This window comes from Megalopta genalis, chromosome 6 (assembly GCF_051020955.1).
Source record: "Megalopta genalis isolate 19385.01 chromosome 6, iyMegGena1_principal, whole genome shotgun sequence".
In the NCBI taxonomy this organism is placed as follows: domain Eukaryota; kingdom Metazoa; phylum Arthropoda; class Insecta; order Hymenoptera; family Halictidae; genus Megalopta; species Megalopta genalis.
Window position 1 is genome coordinate 25,436,020 of NC_135018.1, and position 25,956 is coordinate 25,461,975.

Sequence of the window (25,956 nt, forward strand, 5' to 3'; positions counted from 1 at the left end):
ATAGTCATTATATGGATTGATTTATGTGACAATTTTTGAATAATGTGAAAATTAGTAGGCTCGACTCACCGAAAAATCTGACAGAAAATTTTCTTGACCACAAACGATTCAGATTGAGAAATATTTTCGCACATAAATAAAGGTTGTATTTATCAAACATAATTTTACGTTTGAAGCAGCTTAAAAAGGTTACTAAATACAACTGGCAACCGTATCTGGGTTGAAGACTGGATAGAATTATAGCATTTTTGTTAAAATAGAGACGAATTATTATAAAAGTCAATTAACACTCCCAATTCGCGGTATGCATATAGTCTTGTCTGTCTAATTTACACGTGACTGATAAAACCGTACAGAAACAAGATGCCCTCGACCACGAGTTTCTGCGATAACAACGAGTAATCTATAAAAACGGAAGATTCCACATTTTAGTGAATCTGCCATAGTTTCGGAACACCTCCGATCGAAGGCTTTTCTTGATAATATTCTTTTTTGTCCACTTATCTTTACGAGATTTTCATATTTCAGTATATTAAAAAGGATATAAAAAGGGGAAACAAAAAAGATTGAAATTATTTTTTAAATGTATTGAGTTCTATTCAAAAGAAATCCAAAGGAACTTTTGAATAATGATTAAAAAACTATTTGTTCATATTATTTGATTCATGTCTAACTTAATCCATTGTTCCTAAGTTATCGCATTATATTAATCCAAATAGTTTATCTGGCTATGGTTAAAATTGCTCTCGCTTTTGAATAGTTTCCCTTTTAAATTCTCAACTATTAATCTTCGATTTGAAAAAGACTATCCGTAAATACTATTTGATAGAATACTAATGTAAACGTAATTTAAATTATGCTAATGGAATTGTAGATTAGATTACTTGCAGCTTGCAAAATGTTAACGATGCCGGAGGTTATCGCTTCTTCTATGATCCTAAATGATTAATAAAACTGGTAACAAAAATTCCGATATCGGTAATTGTGTAATGTAAATTACGACTGTTTTGCGATAATTTTACCATTTTTCTTTCTTAACGTTTTAATTGACTTATGAAACGTTTGCATCATTCATATTTATTTGCTACAAGAAGCTGCTTTGCAATTGCGAACTCCGGCAAATCTTTATAGTTACAACGTATACGAATGAACAGGTTTCCCAGGAGAGTGTGTAAATTATTTCGTACAATGCATCCCTTTAAACAGCGTAAATAACATCTACAATTCTTCTATATCTTTACAAACGGAGCCCCAGTCGAACGACACGACACTAATTATTTTTGGCCTAGATTCGCCAAAAAATGTTTGATAGCAAACACCCGAAGTCCGTAACCTCCCTTTGCTAGTTTTCGAGATAATCGTGCTTGAAAATTCACTTCGTGAAGCGAAAAAGTTATTTCACATTTTCATCATATGTTAATGGTGCAAAGTTCGGACTTCGATCTGCACATGAAATTATTCTTAATAACAGATGAATCTTAACAGTTTCAAATGTTCGGACTTTTTCATCGAGCATACATGAGCTGTGTATTTTATATGAGAGCAGCACAAATTATCCGATGCACTGTTCATGAGATCATTTTGTATTGGAATTGTTGGATATTATATCCATTGTTATAAGCAGGTAGCATCAGTCTAATCACTTTTTTTTTCAAGGAATCGTAGCTTCCGGTGTTATTAAAATTTTCATTGTTTTCGTCGATTAAAACAGTGCCGATGATAGTTAGACTATACATAGATTATATTTAATAAAAAAAAAAGGCATGACGTTGCAAGTACATTCAAGTGCATCTTGCGAGGTTAGAAATCTCAAAAATTCTCTACCGGGGAAACAATGTCGATTTTTATGTGTTATAGTTTAAAAAAGGAAGGTAATTCAAAATAATATTTTTATTTTATTTTCATTATAAAGAATCTTTTACTCGCCGAAAGAAATTTTCCTTCCATTTTACTCTCCATAAGATTATATATAGATGCAAATTTGCATGAAGATTTGATTATAATTTAATTGATTACCTTAGTTCTAATACCGCGCTATAAATAGGTGTAATAAGGAAATAAAATAAAGATATTATTCAAGGCTCCCGTGTAAGGTTATATGTTAAAACTTTTTCGTTTACCATAGATATCGATTGTAGATACCGTTTCCTTCAACTGAAATCTGCAATCAAAAGTCAAGGCTATATTTTTGAAGTTAATATGTCTCCGAATATTCAGTCATACAAAATCCAATACTAATACTTCTTGCGAATAAATGAACATTTTCTAGAGTACATATGTAACATAAGACATCTCTTGGTGCTAATAGTCATACGTCTTATTACTCCTGCGTCATAATATGTTTGCAGTCAATTACGTAAAATTTGCATAGTCACATAAATTATAGCTACATCGTTGCCGTTGACATGAATAATTGATATACAAACAATTTTCAGTATTTATGAAGAGAATTTACAGAATGTAATTTAAAAAGCCGTTTTTCAATCATTTGTCGGAAGTCAACGTCCAGTTATACTAGCTTAACGTCTCGATACGGTACTTTTCTAAGATAATTAATTATGTTCCAAACTTATCTCGATCCTTTTCTTGGTAAATTAACAAATTGTATTGATGTCATCATTTATTTCTTCGTGGAAAGTGAATCATATCCATAAAGTTGAAAGCACTACAGGAAAACTTGTAGAAAAACATTATACAGTCTACGTAAGTATTGAAAAATACTGCGACAGAGTTGAAAAAAATAGGTCTTTTTTACATTAATTTAAAGACGCAATAAAGAAATGCAAGGCTAGAGTGTATGTTAATACACACAATACATTGACATTGTGATAGCGAAAGTCACAAGTATTGCAATCGTAAGACGTGTGCATAAATTATTTTGGAATACGCGAGCGTAAAATTGGTACAAGTAACTAGCTACTTGTAGTGAAACAGGACATTTTAACAAGAAAATTAAATCAGGTTTGAAATGTGTAAATAATAAATGTTTGACTTCGAAGTTGCAAAGCATTACAGAGAGTTAACACCTCGAGTAACACGTCTTCCAGAAATGGAAAACGGAATTGTTTGTCCACGTTTAAAAATGAATGTTTGCGATGGTGTATTCAATGTACATATCTTACATCTTAATAGTCTATTTTCTATTTTATCGATACTATCCCTATTGATCGCAAAACGTGTCATCTAATAGAAACGACAAGATGGAATTTATTTCGATTTAATACGGTTCAATATAAAAAAATTAATTCATAATTAACAGTTATACCGAATAGCTATGAACTAGCGTATTAGAATAAAAATTAGCGTTTGTTCATAGTTTATTGATTAAAAACTGCTGCATGAGAAAGTGCTGCAAGATCGACAGGATTCATATTTACAACACGTGCGTGCTTAAAAATTTACGTAAAGGAGAAATTGTCCACAATTATTGGCATTATTATTCGAATAAAAAATAGATAGAACAATTTGTTACGGATAACGAATGATTGTTAATCGAACGAAACATTCGGCTATAAAGAATTCATTCGAATAATTATTTTAGATAAATATTTCTCTCTTTGAAACAATTCGAACAATGTCCAACTGTCTGTTTTTGCGACAGCTGCCGGTGAAAATGTTGAACGACGAATTAAATGGCAGTTAGTCATCGTGCCGGTAACACGCGTGCGAAATCGCGAGAAGTATAATTGTGGCGCGATTCAGACCGTGTTATGGCTCTATTCATCGTCGTCGAATCGCGTTATTCGCGGCACAGCTTCCGGTAAGAGACACCGACAGCCTCCGCTTCGTTCCGTTGAATTCCGCTCGGTCTTTCGTCAAGGATCGCGCGAGTCATTCCGAGTATGTATTAGCAGGTCTTGCATATACAGACATCGCGAATGCATCACGCACTCGACGTGTGCCCGCTGAGTTCCACGGGATACGCACGCGGGAGCAACGCGTCGATACGATACGGTATAACCGGAGTCGTATGTTCGACTGGTCGTACGATTTCGACGAACACCATTCGCTGGTTTCAGGTGGCGAGAGCAGCAAACCGCGCCGCGATTGGCTCAGACCATCTCAGCTGAGCTGTAGTACGAGCGACGTCGCAACGTGTCTGATTTAGGCGTCCCTCTATCCAAAGACCGGCTACTATTATCGAAGCCGGCGCGGCGCCGTTCCCGTCCACGGTCACATACTTGCCGAATCTTTTTCAGTACGATTATTTTAGTCCATTTTTTGATGTCTCTCTCTCTCTCTCTCCCTCTCCCTCTCTCTGTAATCCACTCTTTTCCCTTTATCGTTTTCTTTGCATTCGATTTTATATTGCACTAGAAATTAATGTTGAATTTGCCGGCTAAAATGACCAGCTTTGCATTTTCTGTTTTAAAATTGCTTTAACCATATAGGAAATAATTAAATGATTTCTTAGTTCGGTGTCATAATACTACTGAAATTATAGCGAGTTATAATTTAAAAACTAAACTATATATATTTAGTTTCTAATTTATAATTCGCTATAATTTCAGCAGTATTATGACTGAACTAAGAAATCATTCAATTCGTCCAAATATTCCTATTGAATTGTATTAAATCATTTATAGTTTATATATATAAACAATAGAAAAAATATAATAATTAATATAATATAATAATATAATAATAAATATAATAATAATTAATATAATATAATAATATAATAATTAATATAATATAATAATATAATAATTAATATAATATAATAATATAATAATAAATATAATAATAATTAATATAAATATATATATAAACTATAAATGATTTAATACAATTCAATAAGAATATTTGGACGATAGCTTAACGTTGCTAATGATGCTGTCGGAGCAACGAAAAAATTAATTAGATAAAGAATGCTGAGATGTCTAAATAAATTCAGTCTTGTCATTATTGTCATTCTTATAGAATAACACGCATCAATCAGTCTTTGTGCCCGGTAGGTAGCTGGAGCTTTGGATGATTTCGTTGTGAATTTTAAACGTATTGTGTTTATAAAGTATATGCAGTCACGGTAGTTATACATATAAACGTACGTATGTATGCGAGATTAACAGCGTATTAAAAATGTTTGTTAATAATCTCTCAAGTAGTTTCTCTGAGTATATTTTATTTTATTTTATTTTATTTTATTTTATTTTATTTTATTTTATTTTATTTTATTTTATTTTATTTTATTTTATTTTATTTTATTTTATTTTATTTTATTTTATTTTATTTTATTTTATTTTATTTTATTTTATTTTATTTTATTTTATTTTATTTTATTTTATTTTATTTTATTTTATTTTATTTTATTTTATTTTATTTTATTTTATTTTATTTTATTTTATTTTATTTTATTTTATTTTATTTTATTGCTTTTCATTCATTCGCGTTAATGCAACTGCGGAACGTTGTTGTGAAAAAACGTCTTTACCACATTGTGCAAAAATGGAGTGATACAAAATTAAGACAACATATTTATCAATATTACGAATAGGAAGTATTAAATTTATTATAGTGATTACTTTTGTAACCATATTACGCCTCGAACGAAGCTTAGTGTATTTAATAGCTCGTAATAAAAATAAATTTTCAAGTTTGATCAAATATTGCGTCGTTCATACGTAAGTATTTACATACATCTTACGTGATAGTCGAAGTGTTAAAGTTTAATGGAACAACACGAGATGTCGAGCCAAATACGTTTGAGTAGCCAACAACTTCGAACATATTCTGAATTCTAACTTGAGATTAGAACTTTGAGATCTTTTCAAAGAGTTGAACTACAAGGTTTTACCAAATAAAATCGAGTTTTGTCACTAGAAAAGAAGAATTCTTGCGCAACGACTATAAAAGTAAGTAATATTTATGAATCTTCCGAGAACTGCTTGATAATATACAAATAAAGTTGATATGCGTAGATACATTATTAAGCAACCGAAGAACACTTTTATACTTATTTAGTGCAGTTAAATTAAATCGTATCTTTGGAACATTTCTGCTTGTGTTTTAATTGTGTATCAAGGACTTAATGAGATTATATAAAACCGTAGTATGAGTTGAATATTCTTATTTATTTATTTACAACAATTTTTATAAAGTTATACGGTTAAAAAGATGCAATATTCATTCAAAATTTGCTCATTTACATCATTTGAGTAAAGTGAAAAAGATCTGTACGTGAAACTAGTTTTCATAGAATAACTTTTCAATTAATGAGCCCGTCCTTTGTGTGAAAATGTGCTTTCTCGATATAACGGGTACTATTGTAACCATGCTTCAATTTGAATTAATCGAAATGCAGGAAATATCGGGTCGGGACTAGGTCAACGATATAATAGATATTTCGAAACCATTGTCATTGTCACTGTTTCGGGTTAATGCTAGGGACGCTTGCCAAACAGATCGTATCTTTAGGTGACTTTAAACTTAGTGTTCTTCGGATTCGTTTTAATCGTTGCTTTCGGGAAGGGCGTGTATTAGCTATTACGAAATTATAACAATAGGTTAGAGCAGTTCGTTTATACATATGCATAGGTCACGTTTAAAATATCCAATGAAATAGAGGTTTCGTGCAATTTATGCACATTGAATCCGAATGCATTTGTTTTCAAAATAATTGAAATTCCTATAATCTTGTAACATTCGCTTTTATCTTATTTTAATGTATTTTATTTGTCTCTAGAACAAAGGGTTTTCACCCGTAAGTACTAAATAAATAAATAAATGAATAAATAACGATGTTCTCGAGCTTAATAACAATTGATTTCGTCCGTCAGTTTCATAAATTTAGTGCATAAAAGCTGCAGACTACTACATAAATAATCATACATGTATATTCAATATGTATGTTCACATGTATATATCATATATATCCAAATTGGATCAATAACAATCCGACAGTATATGTAACAATCAATAATATCTAAATCAATCAACATGCGATCTATTTTATTTCAGTTAAACTACACATTCGTATAAGTAAAACATACTTATTTAACTTTAATGTAATGTTTTTTTCTGCCTAACATCAAAGTATTTTGAAATCCATTTGTTTTCTGTTACAGAACAAGTAAATATTATTTCATGCATTCGAAAATAAAACTAAAAATTCAAGTTGGCACTATCTTTTGGCACATTACTAATCTTGCGAAACAATAAAGCAAGCTCATATTTAGTGATTGTTCCGAGAATCGCAGCAAAGCATTACTGCCATGCATTAGGCATTACAATGATTAGGACATTTCTTCCCAAAAGGTTAAAGGGCTCCGTGATATTTGCACGAGATACTAATTCCTAACCCTGATGACACATAAATAATATTGTTACTTTTTCACTAACATTTTATGCGGCTGTACGAATATTCAGTTCAAACATTTTTACAAACGTATCACATTTTATTAATCATTTTTTTATTTGAAACGCGTTACAAATGAAGAAACTTTAGAAGAAGAAACTTAGACCGTGCGCGTTTATAAAACACGTCTTACGTCAATCAGCTTGATAATTCGAAATTGAAGAAAGTTTGATAATTACATATTTAAACTATGTGCTTGCTTGCAGTAGAAATGTTGATCTCTATTTTATTTGCATATCCTGAACTTCTTGCAAACGACGCAAGGCAGGAATTTAAACATACAGTAAAGTACGTGTCAGCGGGCAATTCCCGGTCCGATCTTGTCCGGCCAGGTATTCTTTCACTGATTTGTATTAAAGTGTTCACACTATGTGTGCCATGCATAAATCATTTGCTGAGTACAAGAGCAAGTATTATTGCTGTAATTTGAAATATAGCCTATCATTGCGCAAAATATATATCAATTCATTTGTTTTAAAGAAACGTTTTGAAGTACAAATATACATTCATTACATACGTAATATATGCATGTATCCTTTTACATGAAAAAAAAGATACGAAAAGACAATTTCTATTTTTTCTAACATTAAAAATTTCTTTTTTTCACGATAATGCAACTCTGATTACCAATTGATGTTCCACTATAAGTGTACAATGCGGAAGAATGTATAGAGTATTTATATCTAATGTATATATGTGTACATAACATTTCTATATAAGATAGAATATGTTTCTACGTTCGCTTGCTGAGTGCGTCGTTTTCTTTTACGAGAACTTTCGACCGAAACTATAAAGCTGCTGTGCAGCAACTAGCTCGGTCATCGACCGCTGAGGTTAAACAGTAAAATTAATACTTTCCAGTAAAATGAAACTTGACGTGTTTAATTTTAATCACAAACAAAAAAAATGATTAGTTCGTCAATTTTTCAACATATATGCGTGCATACTCGGGGAACCGGTTTTATGTTTCAACGGGAGACAGCGTCTGAATTAGTCCGTGCTATTGAGGTTTTGCTGTAATTGTCTTCTTATACGTGTAACGTGAAAGATGCGAAATCCGTCTACAAGTTCCACTATTGTTCCACTTACTTTCGAAGTTGGACTTTCGAGTATACCGTTTAACATGCGTCCGAATATGTAACCCGAATCCAACGTTATTTTATTTCATTATTTAATTCTGGCAGTCGCAACAATTTACATTCGTAGCTTGTTACGATTTTGTGAACAGAAGAATCTAAATTAGCGATTAACTTATTCGTTATTCCATAAATGATTTTACGATCGATGCGTCAATTACGGTATGTTAATTCTTGCATATGAATACCGTCTCGATAAAAGCAACCTCATATTTAAAGTTCTTATGCGCGGTTGATGTTCATTTTCTAAAAAATCCGAAATTTCATTTGCGAATACTTTCTGTATATCATTTTACTTAATACTTGCGCAACCGCGTCGCCGATTTTCATAGTTTCTCAGCAATAAAACGTGCGCACTTTACTTTCTGAGAAACTGTGCGAACCCGTTTGCTTATCCACAAACCGGCAATTGTTTCGAAACTTTCGAAATTGTGAAACTATGAACGAAGTATTCCGTCTTTTGAAAGACAAAGACCAGAAGACAGTGTCCGATAGAGATCGGAGTTATCATGAGTTCATCATAGTCATTTGTAACAGAATAAGAACTGACCTGTAATTTAGAGTTTCCCGTAACTAGGATAGGTATGATCGAAGAACCAAAATGTAAACGCAATTATAAAACCGAGAATTTGAAACACGTTTTATGGCAATGTTTGTTGTATATGTGACTCGCAAAGGGAAAAATTAATCAAATCACTGCTTACATTGGACTATCAGTTATACTGTTAAATGATCGTGAATCTCGAATAAGGGTCTATGTTATATTTCCGAATTTAATAACCTGTTTTATACATAGACCCTTATTCTATCAACAGAACAGACGGAGACCACGTTGATATATTTTATTTGAATATTTTTTACAATGAGACACAAGAAATCCAACTTCTAAAAACAACTAAAAAATATATATATTATATATATATTATTATAATATATATAATATAATATATTTTTAATTATAATATAATAGATTTCAGATTTTAAGTTTTCACTGGTGAGAATGAGAGAGGAAGAGATAGACTTTTGTATGAATATGTCTTTCGCATCGCTCCGAATGCATTCACTGCTTTTATTGCAATCGGCGCGATCGATAAATCGGAGCAGTTAGGCTCGGTGAATTATCAATGACCAATGCAGCCGTTAACTGCGCAACCTTGGCACTGACATTGGTTGTCAGCCTTCGCAAGAGACAAGTTTCCCGATTGTCAGACTCTTATCGCCACGGACAGGTTGTTCGATCGATTCGATATATTGGAACGGAACTGCATCTCAATGGCTGGATAATCGGATCCGATGCACTCGCCAGATATTCTTGTCGCGCACTCGAGCGTTCTTTGATCGTCGCTGGATCATGCGGCGGTCGAGTTCATTCCAAGAGACTTCACGGTCACGAAGTGCTTTCACTTGCTAGATCCACGATTGGCATTGCTATTGCTAATGAAAAATTTAACACCTCGACTACCACGTCGATCGTGTTTATAGATAAGGGGAAAAAACGCTGCGTGTTACGATCTTAGAAAGTTTAAGTTTATGCATTTATTGATACAATAGAATTTACGTATTTATCGGGAAAAGAATTACGAAAGCTCGAAAAAAATAATGAAATTGAGAAAGTTATGTTAATTTTAAATAGGTTCTACTTTAAACATAGGTCAAATACTGGATGGATAAAATACTTGTTTATCAAAGGAATGGACATTTTGTTTGCCGATACTGAAAAAATTCTTCATCATTCGAACAAATTCATCAAAACATTCGAACAAGATCATTCTACAAGAATGTTGAATAATAATTAAACTTAGATTGTTATTCTGAATATGTTACTTATTTGTAATTTTTACATAAATAAGTCAACAGTTCGTAATTTGTCTCGAGGATACAATATGCAAACAGCAATATGCAGAAGCTTAAATTATGAAGATGTATTCAGCACGCTTATTTTCTTCGTAATTGGATCGGAGTCATGCTATTAAAAATTAATGTAATCGTAATATCTTATGAATAGCAATTGGACTGGCTGTTATATTCTAAAAGCATTTAAAAATTGTTCAAATCGATCATTGTGTCATATTTCCATTTGTCTAATTTCTAAATATCTTCGAAATGTCGATTGCAATTGGATTACACTGTTTCCAAAGTGCAATCGATAAACTCTGATTGCGACGCATTTTAGCTCGAAGCTATCAGTACTTCGCAGCGAGATATTCTCATGATAATCTGCGGCTGGTCGAGATAATTCGCGATACGATACTGAGAGAAGTGGAACTAACACTGAATTGCATCATTGGAACAAATGAAAGGGAACGTCGCCACAATTGTCATTATAAAGTTATTTAAAATTCAATTGTATCAGTTTCCTGGAATAATAGATACATTGTGTCTATTGAAATTTACTAGGTTTATAAGAACTTCTTTGTCGTTCATAATTTCCTATACGAATAGGAAAATTTATATCTATTTCGTGTCTGCATTTGTATCTACTTTGTTGTATCTATTTTGTCCCTAATGGTTAAACATCGACAATGATAAAATTGAATTTTATTCCAGGTTAAAAGAAATTAATAAAATCCTGAGTATTTTAATAGAGAAATTAACAAATTCTGCAGTGTTATTTAGAATAGCTTTTTAGTTATCAGCGATGAATACAGTTCTACTTTAGAGATAATGCTCCGTTCTTTCTGTACGTAACAATATTTATAACATACAATTCGTTTTACAATTTACAACGTAGAGTTATCCTCAAGGTAATGCAGAGGCACTCGCATTTTATGAACTACATTAAAAGCACCCACGAACAAGCTTTATCCGTGCAGTTTCATACTTTATGAGACATTTTCTCTCAATCTGCAAACGTGATTTTGATGCGAGCTCAGCCAACAATGATATTTAAGAAAGAATTACAGGCACGTTACATGGAGAATTTGCACTCCATTTTATTTATTCGGTATGTTTAACAAATTGAATAGTTAAATATCTAGCAATTTCTTATTAGGAAATCAGTGTAAAAGTTTTGGATCAATTTCCTTCTTTAGATCCTGAGAAAAATGATAAAAGAGTGGATAGAATTTTATGGGAAAGTCATTCCGCCAAGAAATAACCGGAATCCATCTGTACCGATTTATCTTATTGAACTATCGTACGAAATGACATTTAAAAATTTATGAACAGGCAAGAAGGAAAAGGTCATGTGGAAATAGAAAATTTTCGATCAACAAAGAGTAGTAATAGACGGTAAAGAAAAATCGATGTTTCGCCTACACATCCTTTTGCATCCATTTTTCATAGTTGTGATTAAATATATATATATGGCAGTTATATTGCGCACATAATAGACTACGCTATAGCTCCAATAAGAATTCTAATATAAATTCGATAATATTGTATAAAAATAATCCTTGTGTCAGTAAACGATCATTTAGTCATTTGAAATATTTAAATAGTTCATTTCAAATTACGTACAATAAATTAAAAGCAGTATCTATTGGAAGTGAATTTTTCGCGAACTCTTTTAGTCTTAAAATATTAGCAGTTACATCTTATGTATTACTGAATAACCGACTGATATACGTGTAAACATTTAACCTAACATAGGCAGATATTTGGCGTACGGGTTGTCAGCTTGTCCTTGCCATGACGAACAGATGTGAAATCGAACCACGTATGCGTGTACCAGTAAAAAGTGGACCTTTTCAAAGGGCTGTTGAGCGTTTTCGACTACCTATTTCGAATGCGGGGACCGTCTTTTTACATCGAAATGACCCCTATGCTTTCGAATCAGGTGATCACCGCGCGTTACGAACATGGGGCTCCGGTTTTGTCTACGAAAATTCTAGGGAACGACGCATATGGTCTAGTAATCTTTATAAACTCCAAGCTATTCCCTGAATACATGTTCCGAAAAAGTTATACGAATTTTTAGAAATATCGCTTTATTATATTTATACGTACACTGTAATCTAGGAAATAAAAATTTTCATTTTGATAAGAAAATGAATAGAAACAATTATAAATTAATATTTTGGTGCACGTTTAAACTAGAGAATACGAGCTTTCATTTTGCTAAGGAACAGGATAGTAAGAATTATGAATCGATTGTATTCTGATGCATACATTTTGTGCATCATCTCTTATTTTTTTGGTGCAAAAATTTTCTTTGTGAAATCCTTTAACATGTCGAGTAGAATTTCAGACGTTGTCGGCTAATGAAGCGTGTTTGGTTCGATTCTAACTTCAACATTAGACGTACTAATTAAGTACAAAACACAGTAATTAAGAGCAAAGAACAATTACTTAATTGCACCATCAGATTTCATCTTTATTAATTTATACACTAAATCGTTTTGCATATGGGTTGCCTTAGATTAACCTCATTACATTTAAACAGTATTTGCATAACAGATAATGCTAATATTGTGGGACCAGATAATCGATATTCTACTGTGTACCTTCAATCGGGCTTGAAAATTTAACTATATATCTCTGGGAATGGTTCACACCATTTAACAGAAGTATAATAGAAACCTATTACAGCATTGTGAATTAGTTATACCTCATAAATGTGGTAAAAAGTCTAAATAAATTAAATCTCGTTATTCGTATAACGTGGATGCTTGATAGCATCGGCTGACAATGTTAATATAGAATCGAACTAAAAAAACGGGAAATGTTGGTAATCCTCTGTTAAGAAGACAATCGAAAAGAAATGAATAATGAGAGGACAGAGAGCGATCGCGACGACTCGAGTCTGTACATCGAATCCGACCTTTGATCGTCAATCAGGTTCCCCCCCCCCCTTTATTTTTGGAAATTTTACATGATCTCGTGCATGTATTAGCGTGAATCGGTTTATCGTGTCTCTTTTGATAACGATGACGAATGAGCGTCGCGTGGGCATCGTGTGTCGCGGAACGTCGGAGCGTGTCATACAAATCCGGGCATCTTTGTTGCGTAAGTGAGCAACAAACCCTGTGGGACCATGTTGATAGCTCCAACAATCAGAAGTCTGCTCGATCGAACTGCCAGTAATTTAGCCTCGAGATTTCTCTTATAGCAGACACTCGGCGGCCATACAAGGTAGATTTTCTCCTGATTTTTTACTTATTCAAAAGGAAACTAAATGTAACTGACAAGAGATGATCGCCAACACAAACATTCCAAAAATTCTGGAACTTTCAATATTTGTGGATCATATACATACACAGGATGTCCCAAAAATGTTTGGCAATCCGGAAAAATGGGGGGTTTCTGAGATCATTTGAAATAACTTTTTCCTTAGCGAAAATGCAATCCGCGACTGGCTACAGGGCATTTGGATTTTTTAACTACGTCTCTCAGACGTGATAATCATTTCTGGCCCGATTATCAGACCACGTCTCTCAGATGTGGTTGTAGGGCAAAGGCTTAACTAAGGAGGGCCGATTACACAACCGCGGCAAAGACAGATCTAATCGTCCGAAAGTGGCGAGAAGAGTAACGCTGACAGCATAATGCCAAGGCAACGGAAAACAGTCTAGCCTGGCTCGTAAATGATGGAGGGAGAGGGCGAGGGGTTCAAGATACCCGCTGAAAATTTCGAGCAGAATAATCGTAGTCGCCATGGTCGGACTCCCGGCGCCAAACGAGCCTGCGCCGGCAGGACGTCCACGCGATTTTCTCGGCAGTCGATAGACGACCTCGTTCGGGTTTCGGTCAGCTTGAATCCGACGGATTTCTGGTATCGGACCGAGATTTCCTGTTTGCGTTCTAAGGGTCCTCGATGTTCCGTTGAACGAGGCTTTACAGGTGCCTGCACCCAGTAATTAGCCAACCTGCAGTTCACGCCGATGCTCTGACCAAAGCCGAATCCCCGGAGATCGTCTCGGGTAGGGATCAGCATCGCTTTAGACGGTTTAGACGTTGTCGTTGTTGTTGTTGTTTTTTTGCGCCTCGGTGATATCCGCCTAACGACGAAGATCATGGGTGGCCCAGAAACTCCCAGGCCCGGTCGAGAGCATCGTTTTTGCCGTTCGTATCGATCTCGCGAGGATGTTCCGTTGGGAGGACGCGGGACAGGTCGGTCGGCTTCGTTTCGCGACGTTCGCACGTGATACCGGATGATGACCTAGAATGTAAGACCCAGATGGTATGTGAACCTGCCGACCGACAGACAGGTAAGATCGCCATTTCTATCAATCCTTTGCGGTCCTACGTCGAGGGAGACTCGTTACATCTTTTTCCGACTTGCATTGCATTCACGAATAATCCCACAATCGGCAAACGAAAATCATCGGAGTATTTCTCAGCTGTTGTAAACGGGTTGCAAGGTTAGACATTGGATTATATAATGTTGTAGAGAAGTTCTGATGTAAAAGGGAACACTTTGGACCGCAGAGGGTTGACCCATTTGCATCGCGAAGGAGAACGAAACGCGATCGCCTAACCGTCAGTCGTTTTGTGCAGCGCGTTGCTTGGAATTGGTTTGTGCGTGAAGCTATTTTTATTTGTTTCTCCTCTTATGTAATAAACAGAAGGGCCATTTTCTCGATGAAGTTGTTTCGAACCGTAAAAATTCAGCCAACCGTACAAATGGGTTGACGCGATACCCCCGACTAAGTAATCTCTGATTTCTATTTCGCGTCGTTGCTTCGTTCTGCTGTTGTTCTCTTTGGATTCGGTTTCATGGTTTGCGACATTCTCGCAACGGACTGGAACGATTCGTCGGAACGATCGAACGTGTGCGAGGCTAATCGACGAGTCTCGTTCCAACACCGGTTCCCGTTCGATCAGTTTCTTTCTGTGTCACTTTTTTCTTCAGAACTTGAATGGAGCTCGGTGCATCACTCGGCTCTACGCGCGTCCTGGACTTGCATACACTTAGAACGAATGAATGTGATTAGCGCAGTCGAAGGAGACCGAGTCGCGCTGATCGGAAGATTAATTCTGTACTTCTATATATCTCGCTTCAAGTTCGGAGAACTTTTTAAGTTCGTTGACTTTTACACTCGGTCAACCGGGCACATCGAGTGACCAAGCGTGTGTTGCTTTTTAGAATCAAGATCACATTTACCGAGACGCTGCACGATTTCTAGTATAGCAATATATCAGAATAAATAGCAAAAGGATCTTTATAATCTGAATAATCGTGCGATCGAGAATCGGAAATCCGTCATTTGATGGGTTCGACCGTTACTGCTGTTAATTTGTTCGGCTAAGAAGATCCTGTATCACAGCAAGCATTTGATCAATGGACGGCATTTGTATTCGGATGATTCATTATCTCGTTCTATTGCACACTGTCTCCAGCTACTGTCGACTTCTCTTGCCCGTCGCAACGTATTATAATTGCCAATGTATCTAATTGCCGATAAACATTGAATAATTGGGGTCGCGCGAGATCAAACATTCGTTATCGCTTCTTGTAATTCGTTCGCGATCGAAATTCCCACTTCAATCAGAGATCGTGACCGGCGACGGAAACTTTTCGGCGGTACGAACTGAGATAACAAACAAGGGAGACAGTGAACTAACGAGGATTATGATTCCAGAATGCCGAGTTCCTTGTTAATCTTTTAATCGATTCCAAACATACTAAGATCAACGGAATCGATTAATAAAAAGTTCGACGCATATCTAAAGAGTAAAAAAAAATGGTGTTTATGTTCGTTTAAGATCTTCGCGAATGATATTCCGCTTCGTTCGTTACTTTTAATACACATCGGTGCCTTCTTTGCCTTTTTCTGCAAATATACTTCATTTTTACCAGCGTGATTTATTTGACACGTGAAACAGCTTAAACGTATGTGACAAAACTTGTCTTATCGTGCACCGAACGGCGACCGCGTGGCTTAAGTAATTATTCACACGGTGATACTGACTTCAATTAATTCGAACGATTTGCATCCGTATTCGTTGCACTTGCGAAAAGATGATTTAAATGTAATTTCGTAATCCTTACATACGGATGTTCCAATCGAAATAGGATAAGACACTTTGAAGACACAACGATTTCTTTAATAATATAGTAGTAGAAGGGATAAGATTTATTGTGGCAATTGTCCAGCTAATACGACAAAGTTGGGTTTACTTAATAGATTGTAATAGATAGTAATTTTCAAGTTCGATAACACTCGAAGCGATAATGGGAGAAAATGAAAGCCTTCTTTACGGAATTTTGCGAATTTCGTTGGAAGACTTCAATTGAAATTTATTCCAGTGCTCTTGTAGCGATTCAATAAAATGACTCACGGATTTAATGGCTGTTTCGAATCTTTGCACGACAAGGTTCAATTGTGCTACGAGTTGAATAGTCGAGGGAATGATTATCGATCGTTCTTCCGTCAGAACAACGTTCCTCTAAATACAGTTAAATTTTCTAGGATATGCACGAATAGCGAGAATATGACGTTACATATATAAGGAAATGACAGCAACCAATATTCTAAGACTACGTGAAGAAGGACAATTTACAGAACAATTTGCCCTTAAGAGAGTCTTCGAAGTGATACAGAAAAGTAGCACTGAAATATGTTCGATATTTAATTTTATTTTTTAATGTGGCAAGTGAAAGTCAATTATACTTTGCAGCATCGAAACGGAGTGAGATATCTATCGGTTGACGATGATGTGTTGTATGTTGGTGGTGATAGAAAGCGACAACTAGAGTTTCTTGGTTTACGGTGCGTGGTGTGCACCTGTTTAGGATGTTTGCCCGCGTTTGAAGCGGCTTGAGCGGTCAACGTTAGGTCATAATAATGACTATTGCGTATTCGAAAATTCACAGTAAATAAATGATTTCGTTCGTCACCCTTTTAACAACAACAATCATTTCTTTGCAGAAGCGAGAAGAAAATGGCGCCAAACATCACGAATGGCCCGACGGGAGTATTGTTCGAAGGGGAACAGAACGAAGTTGATCAGTCGAAAACGAAGTATAAGCGACAGATCGTCTGGAGAAATGTCATAATCTTCTCGTTCCTCCATCTTGGGGCGCTTTATGGCGTGTATCTCTCCTTGACTGCCGCTAAGTGGATGACACTATTTTTCGGTAAGTTTTCTCCAGCTTGGAAAATCCAACCGCCGTAGATTGCGAATTCTGCGTTAGTACTACCCGCCATTCCATATATTGTTATGCAGACACTGCAATTCTCAGTCTCCCATTCGAATTTTGTTAACAGTCCATAGTCGCGTGACTCGTGTCGCTTCGAGTAACAGAAGTTACAAGTTAATTGGATCACAAATTCTGAAAAGTCGGCTGAGTTCGTGAAATGTAGCTAGCACGATCAATGCAATGCGTCGTTGCAGAAAGTGAACGAATAATAACGACGTATGACATGGTCATGTTACGTTGATGCAGAACGTTTCAGCATTGATCAAATAATGTATTTGAGATAAGTTACGATATTAATTATTCTTATATTTGCAAATAATTCTTCATAGATTATTTCATTATTTAGTCATTAAAGAAGAGAACTTTGAAGCTATTGTGTATTGCTTATCTTGTATTTGATATACCGTTGTTGGCTACGCTCGAGGAAATGTTGTTCTCTTAATATTTTTAATAGACAATAGTTTCATTTCTTATTTCTTCTTCCCCTTTTTGAATTTTCTAATTATCAAGTTTTACAAAATTTTTATAATTTCTTTCCGAAACTTTACGAACTACAGGTTTGATATATTTCGCTCAGATAGATACGAATTTTTTGATCGACACTCAGTAGGTTAAATAATTTTTCAAATATATTTTAAGGAAAATTGTTCTTATATATAATAATACAATACCATGCTTTTGTGCGTGTACGTGTGCGTGCGTATACCTGATGCATGCAAGTGCATCGTATTTCGACACATTGAACAAGCAGTATAATATTGTATGATGGCAGTATCATAAAAGAAAACTTTAATTCGAAATCTCGAATAAGAGTCTTCGTTATATGTATTTTAAATATAATATAGCCCCTTAATCAAGTTTTCCTTAAATTGTAAAATCAATAAATCGATCAATTTCTATTAGCTTGTCAACAAATTCACCTCCTACAATTTTACCGATTCGTAATATTGTTTTATATACAGATTTTCGTTTAAAAATTGATACCTATTTTGAAATAATCTTCCAAGATTTTATTTAATATCGTCTAATACTTTAAGAAATTGGATAATAGCATCTCTCCCTTGAAACATTTGCGCATCGTAGAATAATAACAGTAACAGTGAATATAACGAGCTTTCGATTCCATTCGCACTGCTTTAAATCGAAAATTTGCATGTAATTCCAATAAATAAATGATGAATTTTATCTGAGCATTCATCAGTTACATACGTTTGCGAAAGATAGTCAATAATAAATTCTGTAATTTACAATTATTTAATAAACATTCTTGATTTTACAATTGAATTACCAATTAATTTCTTTTGTATGTACTATGATACAAATTGCTAAAAGTCCAAGTATGTAAATACATTTCTATAACTTCTATAAAGTTAGGATGTAAGAAGGGTGTAAACTGATAACTTTTTAGTGCTGCACAGATTTAATTGTTATTTTGGATATTTAGTTGTTAATTGGACTTTCGTTCTTTTTTCTGTGTGTTCACAGCTTTCAGCCTGTACCTAGGGAGTGGCTTGGGAATCACAGCCGGTGCTCACAGATTATGGGCGCACAGAGCATACAAAGCAAAATGGCCGATGGAACTTTTTTTGGTGATCATGAACACGATAGCATTCCAAGTAAGTGGACGATTTCGCTCGCTTAATCATTTCTTACCGTAGACCGGTTCACGAGGTTACATTATCTACTGTTATGCAACAAGGAATAAATGTCACAGGCAAAACAATACAATTTCACAGGTCACAATAAATCACCTACCAGCTTTTTTATCGAGTATAATTATGCATATTTTGTGTTTTTCCATTTCAAATCGCAGTCTTACGTACCATTGATATTTTATGAGCTAGGTTTATAATTTTAATGTTATTGTGATCGAAGGAAAACATTTATTGTTAAGCAGTCTGTAAATAATTCGATTAGATTCGAATTCGTGATACGATTGTTTCCTTTTATTTATATATGTATATATATATTAATAATATATATATTATTACTTTATTTCCGAGGGCCTTTCGGCTTTGACAGACACTGTCAGACGATAATGTACATATATCGAGGCGGTATTATAAATTCGACTATTCCGGAGTTCTGCGCAATCAGGTGTTCGGCAAACACTAATTAATTTCCCACTAATTTCTTGATCAACAGGATGCGGCGGTCGACTGGGCCAGGGATCACAGACTTCACCATAAATACAGCGAAACGAACGCAGACCCCCACAACGCGACAAGAGGATTCTTCTTCGCGCACGTTGGTTGGCTGCTCGTCAGGAAACACCCAGACATCAAAACTAAGGGAAAGGGAATTGATATGGACGATCTGAGGAACAACCCTATCCTAGCGTTCCAAAAGAAGTAAGTCTATAGATTTCATTGGATGCTCATTCTACGTGTATATAACAATCAATTTGAATGCGTGTCCATCGGGCATTACAATTGTCGAACGGTAGTCTCGATTAAAAAGCTCTTCAATTAGTAACAATGAATCGTAATGCATAATACATAATAATGTATAATACGTAGTATAGTACGTTATAGAAAATATATAGGACGTCCAAAGAGTTACTCAAAATCGGGAAACGTAGGGTTCCGAAAGTCATTTGGAGTAACTTTTTCCTTAGCGCAAATGCAATACGCGGATTTGTTTACAAGTTATTAATCCCTTGACATACAATGAAGAGTTGGGGTCGTCACTTATTTCATGTACTACTGTAGACTTTGACGAGTCTAACTCGTCAACAGCTGTTTTCGGCGGACGCCATATAGTATATATCATTAGATTACTTAGTTGCTTCACATTCTGGTTTGTTTACAATGTTCAAGATGCCCCATCCTCCCACCTTCTCGATAGTACCAATGACAAAGTTGCATCCACAAATCAGTAATCCAAATTTCAAAATAAAACATTCTTTTTCTCAGCTTGCACATAATTGTTCAATTGAGCCAAATTAAATAGTATTTATTGGACAGATCAAATTCCGTTTTATCTGTATGTTGAGGGGTTTTCCGTCAATAACTCGTAAACTCGTTTCCCGATTTTTTGTTTAATTACTCTGTAACGGGAAACAGATGTGGCAATGTTTTCCAAGTGCAAAGGGTTAATTAGAAGGCTAACTGCTTCATGAATTTTAATGCGTGTGACGTTGAGGCTATAACACGCAATACTATTATTTTTCTGTTGACGTTTATCTGACGCAGATCCGAGAGATCCTCCGATTATCCGCGTCAAGTTTGTATCTCCTGGTTTAATCGACTCTCGGAAGTTTCTGACCCGACAACTTTCGGCAACTTAGCGTTTACATTATGAGTTGTTTGTTTCGAACAGATTCCACGATTTTAGAGCATGGAAGCTGGAATTCTACACGAAGCGCCTTTCATAATATAATATGTTCACAGGTACTACGTTTATCTGATGCCGTTAATGTGTTTCGTTGTACCGACTATCATACCTGTTGTCCTATGGGAGGAAACATGGATGAATGCCTACTTCATACCTACGATCCTGCGTTACGTCTTCACGCTGAATGCCACGTGGCTGGTCAACTCCGCTGCCCATCTCATAGGCAACAAACCATACGATAGGTTGGTATAGCTGCCTGTTCAAAGTTTGCTCGCCGAAGATCCATTAACACGTCGATGACCGATTTGGCGATCTTGGAAATTCTATCAATTTTGTTGGAATAAAGATTGGAAAGTTAAAATGTACGATACTGTATACTCCAACGTTCTTACAATTTTCACGTTCTAACAACGTTACGGTACTGATATGGTCACGTAAAAATTAATTCGAAAATCGATGTGTTAATGGTATTTTCGCTTAATGTACGCATAAAGTAACCAATTTTGAACAGTAACTTTAGACAAACGGTAATTTTTGTTGAAATGGAGTCGTCCTATTTAAGATCAAAAAATTAAAGATCACTTGTTTATTAGACTGCGGATCTTCATATGTAAAATAAGGATGTTCTGCGTTCGTTGCAAGAAATAGAAGTCATTTAAGTATTTCTATCTTTCTTTAATAACTTCAATAAGTTGAAAATGGCATATTATAATACATATATAATAATAATAATAATAATAATAATAATCCTTCAACCGTTCTAATATTACAACTGTTTTAAATTGCACCTAATCATTTTTGTCATATGTGCATGAAGTCCGCAGTCTACTTATTATCTGTGCATTATTTCGCACGGAAAGAAGTTTCTAGATGTGAAGAAGAGCAGAGAGTGGGTAATAACAGAAGCAGGCTAGAAACTTGTCAATTTTTTTTATTCAAATATAACCAGTAAATACGTAACTGAGATACGTATCTGAGACATAAAAGATTTTTTACTATCTATAATTATACCTTCTAACCAGGAAGTACATAATTACGCCTGTTTCAATGTCCAATCTTGATGTCTAGAAGAGATTAGTGTAGTCGGTTAAGTATAGTAGTTCAAAAACGCAACAGAATTCTGTTAATCTGAATATGTTAGAAATTCATGAAATCATTATTTATGTGTTTATTAAAACAAGGACCCAAGAAAAGCATATCATTTTACATTTATTTGAGTTTCTATTACCTTGTATTTAGTTTTCTTTATATAGTTAAGATACAATGCTATCTCTCAATAAGAAAAACGTATTGTATCATAACACGATCGAAGAATACATTAAAGGCGGGGTAATAAGATAATCAGTGTATTTTTCATTGAATTTAGTTTGTTTTCATTCAATCTCGTTCTTCATGATTTTCGTCTTATTTCGGTTCGTAAAATTTACCAGATCAAATTTGTGCTAAGAATTATGAAACACGAATTTTGAGACTGCAGTTCTAATCTGTTGTAAGTTTATAATAGAAGTACTGTTGGAGACGATCCCCAAGTACAGGCTGTATACCCTACATTCGAGTCCGACATTAAACGACATTGTTTAATTTATTCTAGGTTTATCAATCCCTCTGAGAACAAAGCAGTGGCTCTAACAGCGTTCGGCGAAGGCTGGCACAACTATCACCACGTGTTCCCCTGGGACTACAAAACTGCCGAATTGGGCGACTACAAATTCAACCTGACGACAGCTTTCATTGACTTATGCGCGAAGCTTGGCCTGGCGTATGATCTGAAACTAGTTCCGAGAGATATGGTGCAGAAACGAGTGGAACGAACGGGCGACGGTAGTCACGAACTCTGGGGCTGGGGCGACAAGGATCAGACGCAGGCTGACAGGGACCAGACGATAGTGATGCATACTCTTCAAAAAAATTACTAGATCCGATCCGCTAGCTGGCCGATCGTTGTCGCGTTAAACGACCGGCCGCTAGCTCTTTGTACAGTTATTAGGACGGGGCCGGGTTGAGCTATCCGAGAAACTAATCGGAACAGTTCGGAATATCATGTAATCTTTTTAGTTACGCGGTTGCGGGAATGCCAGTTTGATTTTCTGCGAAACCGATCGAACGCAATCATTTGAATCATGCACGGTGTCCAATCGGAGTGCGATCTGAACTTGATATAAATGGTCACTGCAAAAACGAAAACTAATAAACGAAACTGGAATAAAAGCAATCAGACGAACGATCATTGTACAGTTTGCTGTTGTCCATAGCGTGAACATTGATTTCTGCTCCGAAACTATTTAATAATGCAGCTGGTATTACGATCACGCGATCGATTTGATGGATTATTTGGCGGGTTCTAAATGTCCTCGGTGATTTTCGAAGAAAGTCAGTAGCCTCGATTGGCAGCTGATCGTACCTTGGTTCTGCGATTGCGTTCTAGATCATAACGATGATATAAGGTTACTTTCAACTATCGCGGTTTGATTGATTCAAATCTCTTAGAAACGTCGATTGATTATCCGACAAATAGTTCAGTAGTTCGCCCTGCGGGTGGTGAGATTAAGTCGATAATGAACTCTATCGAAGCTCCTCGACCGTAAAATGTTCATCTCGTCCACCTTCTCTTTGGTTTTTCAATCAGCGCTTAGACGCGCTTATCGTTAGTAATAGGCTTTATTTAATGTTATTCCGTCGTTTGTTGGTCAACTTTGGGGCGACTAGGTATGGGGCGACAGGTACTGTCAGCGCAGAACTATTTCAAATAGAGCACATTGCCGAAACACGGCGGATATCACTTGATTCTTTTTGGCACCGACTAACCGTCTAATATTGTTAGATTCAGCTGTAGGATTGGCTATGAAATTCGAATTCTAGTATCGAAAAGATCAGTGAATCATTCGTAGACGCAATGAAGAACAGCGGGATGTTCATATTTACAAATCTGTGGCTTTATTTACCTTCTCTTGTTTCTGCCTCTTTCATTACCTTCAATCCTTCACTATAATGAATATCGCCTAAATTACCCGAAAGTCAAAGACCTCGAGATGCATGTGAACTACTCCTCGTACAAGCTCTTTTAGTTAACGGCTTTGCATTCTGTATATCCGATTCGTAGAACTGATTGGTCGATTTTATATTTGCTCGTTTGTCGAACTTTTCTTCCAAAATTGTATGCGGTGTAGATTGTGGAACGAGGAGTAGTTTATCTTGCGATATAGCACAGTTACTACACGCGTTGCATCGACTTGCAAACGTGAACAAGCTTATGAAAAGCTTATCAGGTACCTGAATGCAAAAAAAAACAAGACGATATTTCACGCTTCCTAGAATTAAAGGCGATCATTACGCATCCTTAACTATATCTATCGGTTTGGGACTAGCACGATTAAGCGAAGATAGCTGCACTTCGGGTGGCAATTTGTGAACAAATTTAACCGAGTAGCCGGAGATCGAACCAGTTAGAAGTTGACGCGATGAACAGTTTGGTTACTCCAAGCGGAGAAACGTTCGTAATTGCGATTTATGTATGCGATTTGTACGATTCTTTGCAAGATATCATACTGCAATACAATAAATTAAGAGAAACAAAAACCCGATTCTATACAACTCCGCAAAATTAATTGAAAAGCTCTTCGATCGTCGCAATGTCCTAATCGAATCTACCCACAGAGAGTAGAATGATTTTTAATGAATACTCGAACGGAATGAAAGTATATTTTAGTAGACACTTTTGACCAGTCCCTACTCTGCCCTTGCAATAGTAACGTCAAAAAGAGAAAATTATAAATACAACGATTTTCGTTGAAAGGGTCGTGTGCTCAGAAGTACCATAACAAATAAAACTTTATTTTTGAAGAAGAAGAAAATGCTCAGAAGTTTACTAAGAAATTTCCATGTCTCTTTATGGGTCCCCGTCCTAACTTTCACAATGTAAGAATAACAAAAGTAATATTTTCAAATATTTTGGTAACAGATTTTCAAGGTACATACCTCCGTCCTATCTCAACAGCAAGAATGAAACTGTTTTATTCGAATCAAATCGCATCGGCTGAATTACTTTCGTTTTCAAAGGCGTCTGAAATTGTTTAGAACTGTTAATTTGTGCGATCTTGCATTCTCACCCTTCCATGACAATAGTTTTTCTTTCTCTTACCCTCTGTTCCTTGGTCTCCTAAGTTGTATGAGTGCAGACTACATAAAACGTGTGTGCTTTCCGTATTATAGTTTGAAGGAATGATTAACGCGCCGGAAATGCGGGGCGTTTTCGGTCTTTTCACGGCGGTTCGCGGCGCACAATGGCGACACATCGGCGTTGAAAAGTGTAATTTCGTGTTATAATCGGTTGTAGTTCCAGTGTCACAATGAGACCACACCGTACTTCATAACTTCGAACTGCGTTAGACGCGTCCGTAGAGTTTTTCGATTAGTGATACACACGTACACAGAAATTGCACACACGGGCAACCACCTTTTTCTAAGAAAAATTCTATATGTGTCTGTTCACAAGGTAAACAGTGCGGATATCGAAAAACTATCGCGATTAGATCTAAGGATTAATCTTATCTTTGAAAGAAAAGTGCGCTGTTACCAGGATAAAGAAAAAAAATATATTTTGTTTTGTTACAAGACCGGACTTGCGGTGGTTTGGTCCTCTTCCCATTGCGACAGAATTTTGAATTGATTTTTAAGTAATGCGGAAGAAATAATTTTTTTCTCATTTGTTTTGCTCTTTCATTTGAAAACAATTGTAATTTAGATGTGTGCATAAGTCTGCTCACGTTTGGTCCTTTTAGCTTCAATAAAAGCATACATGGTATGAAATAAAGAGTTTAGTCGTATCTACTTTTGTTTCCTTCTTCATTTTGAAACGAATTATTTCAATTTATTGGCTGCTTTTTATGGATTCCGGTGTAATGATAGGTAAAAAATGCAGATACATATTTATAGAAATAGTGTATTTTCTGCTAGTAAAAAATCAATCAGTAAATCTCATCTAAAGAACAGCTAACTGTCATTGATAGATGTAAAGCATATATAAAAAGAATAATTTAAATTAT

The 25,956-nt window shown here is 35.4% G+C and overlaps 1 protein-coding gene across 1 annotated transcript in view; it reads left to right on the forward strand.

Annotated features, from left to right (window-relative positions):
• LOC117222289 (acyl-CoA Delta-9 desaturase) overlaps positions 1–25,737 on the forward strand; it is a 39,812-nt gene extending 14,075 nt beyond the window's left edge. The window contains exons 2-6 of the mRNA XM_033473921.2: positions 17,307–17,515; positions 19,064–19,194; positions 19,724–19,929; positions 20,971–21,156; positions 22,506–25,737. Of these exons, the coding sequence (XP_033329812.2) occupies positions 17,320–17,515; positions 19,064–19,194; positions 19,724–19,929; positions 20,971–21,156; positions 22,506–22,830 (1,044 nt within the window). The 5' untranslated portion in view covers positions 17,307–17,319 and the 3' untranslated portion in view covers positions 22,831–25,737. The remainder of the gene's footprint in view (positions 1–17,306; positions 17,516–19,063; positions 19,195–19,723; positions 19,930–20,970; positions 21,157–22,505) is intronic.
• Positions 25,738–25,956: the final 219 nt, after the last annotated feature.